The sequence below is a fragment of the Seriola dumerili genome, unplaced genomic scaffold, assembly GCF_002260705.1.
Source record: "Seriola dumerili isolate Sdu_G_001 unplaced genomic scaffold, Sdu_1.0 BDQW01000665.1, whole genome shotgun sequence".
In the NCBI taxonomy this organism is placed as follows: domain Eukaryota; kingdom Metazoa; phylum Chordata; class Actinopteri; order Carangiformes; family Carangidae; genus Seriola; species Seriola dumerili.
This window is the reverse complement of record NW_019174920.1, coordinates 1003453-1011023: the sequence shown is the minus strand read 5'-3', so window position 1 is coordinate 1011023 and position 7571 is coordinate 1003453. Positions and strand designations below refer to the sequence as shown.

Sequence of the window (7571 nt, the reverse complement as noted above, 5' to 3'; positions counted from 1 at the left end):
CGCTGAGGCTGTCAGGGACGTTAAGCGCCATCATGTAGAACATAAAAACTGATCTTCTCTCCAGTCCACCTTTACAGCCTGGTTGTGTTTATGCAAACTGTCACTAACTCTGTCAGAGTGGTAGTGACATTGAAGTCATGTGACCATGGTGTCATTGGTTTATAGCCTAACATTAGCTTTTTACCTCTGCTCTTGTATTTAGGCTTCAAACATCATAAACTGGTGTTCATTAGTGAAGATGATCCTGCTGAACAAAGCCTGTCAGGATCATAAACTGTTTGTTTTCTCTAATAATCCAAAAGACAACCTTAAAATCTCATTGGCTAGAATACACTCTTTGGGCTGTGCTCTTCTTCATCCTCTCATGCGCAACTAGACTGGACGCTACAGTGCACCACTATTGCAAAGCAGTATTATGAAACAGGACGGGCTGGACCTGGGATAGCTTGTTAACATGCTAACCAGTCGAAGAAAAATAAGTTGTAGAAACAGAAGTAAAACACTGGAGTTTATTTCCACCTCTGGAGACAGCTGTTGGTGAGTAAAGGAATGAAGTTTGAAGCTAAACTCACAATGCTTCTTCTAGATTGGTAACTAAACAGCTGTTAATGTTAACACTGGCTATTTGCAATAGCAAAAAATCATCCTTTAAGGAGAAATTTCAGAATGAAATCGAGGTTCATGCTGTTAAAAATCTGGACTCCAGCAACTAAACATGATGTACAAACCTTGCACATATATGTTATTTTCAAATGTGTTTTTGTGAATTAAGTGCAATCTAATGGTGACACTCTGCAATTGAATGAATGCCACTTTAATGCCCAGGTTTACTGTGGAACGTGGACACACCTTTTCAGACAACAGAAGAAAAAAAGGAGACTTGTGTGTGGCAGCCAGAGGGTCTTCAGCAGGGGAAGCAGGGGTTCTGAATGTCTGGAACTGTGTGTATGTGTTTGTGTGGGTGCCTCTACTTTGACTGACTTGTGTCAGTACATGTCCTACTGAAGCGAACAGAGCTTAAAATACCTAGCTGCCATTTCCTGGCACACATGGTCTCCATCATCCAGATCGGCAGTGTTGGCTCCATCATGGCTATGGCCATATTTCCAAAACAAATGGCACCTGTGAAGGAAGATTGATGATAAGTCGATTCAGTGTCAACTACTCTTCCAACCCCCAACCACCTACACAACGACAAACAATCAAATAAATCCTGCCCTTCTGCCAACTTTGAAATACTGGGATTGTTTCCTACTGGTGATCTCAGACTTTAACATATCTGTTGCACATCACAGTTGTAAGCTTCTGCAGGCAGAGTTTAAACTGAACTAGGCTTGTTGCCAATTAAGGTGTGATATAAGGTGTGATATTAGTGTGATATAAGATAATGGCATATACATTTGACCTCAAGGCTGTTCATATATATCAAACTCAAAATCAAGTTGTGTTTTGATGTAAAAAGTGGTATGACTCATCCACCAATGGGATGAGACCATGGGTGGATGACTCCAGCCTTGTTTGACTGTGGGTGGACTCAGTTTGACTTGCTAGTATTGTTAAACTGCAGATAATCACTGCTTTGTCTCATGAAAACCTCTCCCGGAAAAGGGAAACCAAGGCCCTATCTGGGAGCCAGGCCTAGGAGGAGAAATTGCAGGGGAATGACTGGACTTGGGGTCTGCACCCATGGGCCCAGTCAGGCTCATCCCCAGAAAAAAAATCAAGTAGGATGGGAACATTGGTGTCTCTGACTGCAGTAACCTGTTGGTGGACACTGGTGGTAAAGGAGGCCATAAAGATGAAAAAGGCATGACTAGCCTTGGTAACACCTGAATCAGTAAAGAGGTATCAGGGCTAAGAGGACTGCAGCTTCTGTGGTCACAGAAGAAGACAAGGAGATCATGAATGAGAACTTTCTGCTTGCTCAACCCATGAGACTGATAAGGAGTAGGAGCCAGGACTGGACCCTGGTCATTTTCAGCAGGGGTCTTGGGGTCTTGTTCACTGAGCCTGAAATCAGTCAACTAGTGTCGGCAGTAAAGCATTGATTGTCATGGTGAAGAGACGGCAAAGCATGAAGCTCTCAGTTTAGCAGTTCATGTTCCGAGACCTCCGTGATCATGAGCTTTTGGTGATGACTGAAAGGTCAGAGATCCTGGGAACAGGGAAAGAAGTCAGAGCCAGTTGAGGTTGTTTGGGGATCTGATTAGAATGCACACTAGATGCCTTACTGTGGAAGAATTCTAGGCATGTCCAACTGGTTTGAGACGCCATGGTCGTCACACAGTATGATGGAGGGATTACATAGCCTGTCTGACCCAAGGAAAGCCGGAGGACGTGGCTGGGGAGAAGTTTGTCTGGGCTGCCATCACTGCAAACCTTACCTCAGACAACATGGATGGGTGCACTTCAGTGACTAATATGTGTCTAAAATAACATTAACACTGAACTGAGCTTAATATACAGGTTGTCTGTAATAGCTGGTTAATTTCTTAAACCAGAGCTACAGGTTGATCTACATTTACACAATACACAATACACAATACACAATACACAAACACAACACAAATTTGTTCTCAGTGTTTCTTCTGATGGATAGATGACCCTCTTTAACATGCAGGATTCACTTCGCAGCAACATTTCAAGCCATATTTCTGTTCTGTAACCACAAAATCTCAATTTGGCTAATATAACAAACAAAAACAAACAAACAAGTCAGTTCCTCTGCCCGCTCTTTTCCCAGCACCATTAAAAAAGGCACTATCCCTGAGAGTGAGGTTACATGAAGTTTTGTCACATTTACTGAACTCTTATTTTCTTACCTGCTGCGATCAGAATGTATGGATCCTTCATCAGGGTCAGCAGTGGTGTCCCCTTCTGACTCTGTGGAGGAAAGAGACACAGTAACAAAAAGCTTATAGAGTCCTGAAGGGATGATGTATTTCTGTAGACCAGCCCTGAATTTATCATCACCCTGGTTCCCTCCACTAAAAACCAATGGGGTTTTACCATTGTCTTTTGGATTATTGGAGAAAAACAACAGTTAATGATCCTGACAGGTTTTGTTCAGAATGAACACCATGAACACCAGTTTATGATGTTTGAAGCCTAAATACAATCAGCAGAGGTTAAAACATAATGTTAGGCTATAAACCAATGACACCATGGTCACATGACTTCAACATCGCCACCACTAAACTTCAGTAGTTTGAGTTCAAGCTGAGTTAGTGTGAGTATAAACACAATGAGACCTTAAAGGTGGACTGGTGAGTAGATCAGTTTTCATGTTCAACGTGACGACGCTTAACGTCCCCGACAACCTCAGTGGTCTCATTTCAACACTTGTTAGCAACCAACCTTTTTTAACAGACGTGAAAGCTTCAAGAAATCAGGACTGGGGTATTTACTGACGTACTTTATGTTGTAGAATAAAACATGAAAATGTCTTGAGTTGGTGTTAACCACAGACCTTATTTCAGTCCAATCACACCAAAAACCCATTCAAAACACCCAGAGAATTCAGGATGAGGGAACAGGAAGTGATAAAATGCAGCTTATTTCCAGGTTTTTGGACTCAATCCTCTCTCTATAGGGAGGCTCCCAATATGAACCCCCACTGGTCAAAGCTGCTTTTGGACAAAAAAATATAATATTTCTTTTATGTAACAACATTATCATAAAGATAACTACCTCCTCCCTCTGAAATATAACCTTTGTGAACTAATCCAGTAGACAGCTAGGTAAAGGGTCATGGTTAGTTATTACTAACCACATCTGTTAAACTGTCCGAATGTATAACTCCTCCAACCTGAACAACCACAGGTTGTTTTTTCAACCCTCTGATACAACCCGTAGGAGTGACTCCTGAAATAGTGTCCATACGGCAGCATGCATACCAGACCTTGGTTGTCATGGTTACAGTAATAAATGCATCGACTGTATCGAGAGCAGCGTACCTACCTTCGTCACCATGGTTATTATAATAACGGCCATGGCTTGGTTAGGTTTAGGAAAAGATGGTGATTTGGGTTCAAATGAGTACTTCCTTAACATTAGACGATCTTGTTGTCATAGTTACAATAATAACAAGGTGGTTAACTTTTTCGAATGGAGATGGACAATAGAAACAACATAAACTGCTACTTTTACATGGGAATCGAACACTGCTCTCCTGTGTCATATTCATCCATCCACCACAACCTCCTCCTGACCTGGACTTTGTCTCTCTTTATTGCACTGTTCCCTTTGCTCCTGCCATAATTACTAAGACCACTAGATGTCGCCTAACAACAAAACATAACTATGGCCCAAAATAACCTGCTGCACTGACGACCTATGGACTCATTTTTTTACAGGAGGACAGTCTCGAAATGTAAGACAAAAATCTGTATTAATATGCCGAAACAAATTAAACACTATCTGTCCTTAAAGGGCCGGCATGTTATTTGGAGTAAATGAAAAGTCAAACACCTGACACATGAAACTGATAATGAGATTTCCTGTTTAATACAGAATGTGTGAGCCTAACACACCTTGTTCGTTAATTAAGCAAGCCGCTGGACATGCCTGAGATGAAGGATGATGAAAAGGTGAAAGAATCTGCTAATGACCAGGAACAGATTCTCCTGTTGCTTTGCTTCCATTATCAGTTGTGTTTGGTTGTTATCTCCGCTAATATATTAGATCATGTGTCATCCTTGAAGACAAGCATCTTGTCTTTGTCTCTCTGCTGAAGGAGTTATGTCTAATGAGTTCACTGAAGCATCTGTGAGATGCTATTCACTCTCAATAAGCCTAACAGCTCCATACATTTAAAACAGAGTAAACTGGACTATTCCCATCATGAGTAAAATGTAAGAATTCACAAAAGAAATGTGCTGTATGCTGATTAGGAAATAATATTTACATGTCAAGCCAGTAAAAATGTCACATCAAACTTTCCCCAAAAGTAAATTGTGACTTTAAGTAATTTTATTTTTAGTTTTACTGCCTTTAAACCAGTTTTTCTTACCCATTTTAAACATGTCTATTTTCACATTCTGTAAAGTGCTCTCAGACGTTTGGACCCTACTGTATATAATATCAACATATACTGACAGACTTTGGGATGGATATATATTAACATATGTATACAATATAAGCATATACAGTATATGTAAGCATTCATATTTCTGTGGGCTTGACATATATGTCAATATGTAAAATTATTTCAATTTCCATTAGGTTTCATATCTCATTGTTATATATGTATTTCATATATGGAAATTCACTATATGTACATATATACATTTGCATATGCTAGATTTCAAATAGCTTTCCAATTGGCTGTTGCCGACGCCTCTTGGCAAAGAACCAGTCACTCGTCTGACAAAGGATAATGGTAATAAATTACAGTTTCCTTCGATGCTGTAAATCTGGTGTTGTGAGATTATACAGTATAAACTCAGTAATTTCAACTTTAGTTTAAAATGAGCTGAAAGTTGGATCCTGAATGTTAAATGTTTAGTTGTTTGCTTGGGTGAATGCCAGGTACTTAGAGCTATTTAGAGCCAAGTCAGAGGTGCTGCTGTATACAGAGCAGATTCTGTCATGGATATTTGGTTTCATGCCATCCACCTTCTCTGTTTCTCCCGACCCCTCCTGTATTTAATATCTAATTAAGAAAAAAGGCCATTATAGAGACTTTAAAATGCTCTGAAGCTGTAACGGTCATCTTAATTAATAGAGAAAACCTCAGGAAATGAATCATCATGATAAACAAACTCACCTCTGGTTCAACCTTGGTCGGCTGAAGGACAAACAGCTGCAGAGCTGAGAAGACACACAAAGTCAAATCAGTATAATTATGATGAACAACGTTAAGCTCACACCTAATTCTCACCATTCCTTCTACAATAACTACTCTACTTGGGTGTAAGAAACGTAACTGTACCTCCATCAAACACAGCCAGGAATGCCAGGATAAGGAAAGGAGCAGTCTTCCCCACAAACTCGTACATCACACTGCCGAACGGGGGTCCAACTGTGGAAGACCAAACTAAATGGTCAGTGGTGGAGAGATCAGTTATTACAGCTCTCTCCCCTACAAGACAGCTCAGGGTGCAACAGGTCTGTAGAATAACAATGGAAGACATGGAGGTGACAATCATATTTCATTATCTTACACTTGTTGGTTGTAGAATGGTGAGTTTGCAGCTTTATAATTAAAGATGACCTAATATGGCCATTTTTAGTGTTCATCATTTCATTCTTGGTGTCTACTAAAATAGATTTACATGTTTAATGTTCTGAAAAGACATTATTTTTCTTCATTTTATACTCTACTCTATTCACCCTGTGTCTGAAACACTGTTAAAGCTGAGGGCCTCCCCTCCCAATCAGAGCACACTGGACTCAGCTTGCTGGCAACTACCATGGCACATTCCAAATGTCTTGTGTAAACAAACGGTTGTGGTAGCTTCGGTGCTGCCTTATCGTTTTGAACAAGAGTCCAATCTTGAACCAGAAGATGGGCAGCAACAAGAGAAGTATTGATGCCAATAAGACCAGGAAGTAATCTCTGGACCCTCAATGAGGTGGTTCATACAAAGGCAGAAAATTGGGTTTTGCCGTGACAGAGTTATTCCCTTTGGTGTAAACTTTGATCCTTGTGACTCTGGAGACCATTTACATGCACAAAAGCCTGTATAACATACTATAAGTAAGGGAAAACTCAGAAAAGCATAACAGGTCCCCTTTAACTTAAGTTTTGATCAGCTATTTCAGGCTATAGGTGAACACGTGGCACATCTAACATTTATTGTGACTCTGTGGCATCATTTACCACACAAATTTACTGACAAATATAAATAAATGTGTAATGGCTCTGTTTGAGCCTCTAACAAACAGAGGAGAGTTTATCACACTAAGTAACTACATAATAACTATATATAGCGTAATTTGAACTGAACACAGATTCTTTAATCTGACAGCACTCAGACGATGTGAAAATGTTTTCTGTCATTTCATCTTTACTAATTGATGATTTAATTCACTGAGCAGCTCAGAGGCTACCGGCAGCTACCCGGCATTTTTTGAAGGTGGAATGTTTTCTTGAGATTTACTTGATCTGGATTATGTGAACTGTAGATATTTAATTTCACCTGGAGAAAAAAAGGATAATAATTATATAATATATATTATTTATATATATAATATATAAATAATTTAACCCCACTTTCATGCAAAACATTGTTGAATGTCTTCACTCGGTTCTTAACAGTAATGTTTGTTGGTAAATGTTGAGACGTTCATGTCACACATGTCTGCAGCTTCACAACATGCTTCAAAACCAGAAACAAGGCGGTGAGTTTGGGGACGTACATCAAGGTGTTGCGCAGGGACTGGTATGATTGGTTCAACTTGTGGGAAAATATGATGTTTGGTCAAATTTATGGAAAGGTTGCGGTGATTGGACAAGAATGCAGAATTCACAGGGATTGGTTGAATTTGCGTTAATTATTGCGAATGTGACATTCTGGACTGACTGATAAATGAACACTTCAGTCAGTCTGACTCAGACATCAACTACT

The 7571-nt window shown here is 39.9% G+C and overlaps 1 protein-coding gene across 1 annotated transcript in view; it reads right to left on the bottom strand.

Moving 5' to 3' along the window:
* Window positions 1-7571, bottom strand: part of slc18a2 (solute carrier family 18 member A2) — a 35876-nt gene that overhangs the window by 8636 nt on the left and 19669 nt on the right. Inside the window, exons 6-9 of the mRNA XM_022765161.1 lie at window positions 5933-6022; window positions 5768-5811; window positions 2823-2883; window positions 1027-1122 (exon numbers count right to left, since the gene is read on the bottom strand). Coding sequence (XP_022620882.1) covers window positions 1027-1122; window positions 2823-2883; window positions 5768-5811; window positions 5933-6022 — 291 coding nt within the window. The remainder of the gene's footprint in view (window positions 1-1026; window positions 1123-2822; window positions 2884-5767; window positions 5812-5932; window positions 6023-7571) is intronic.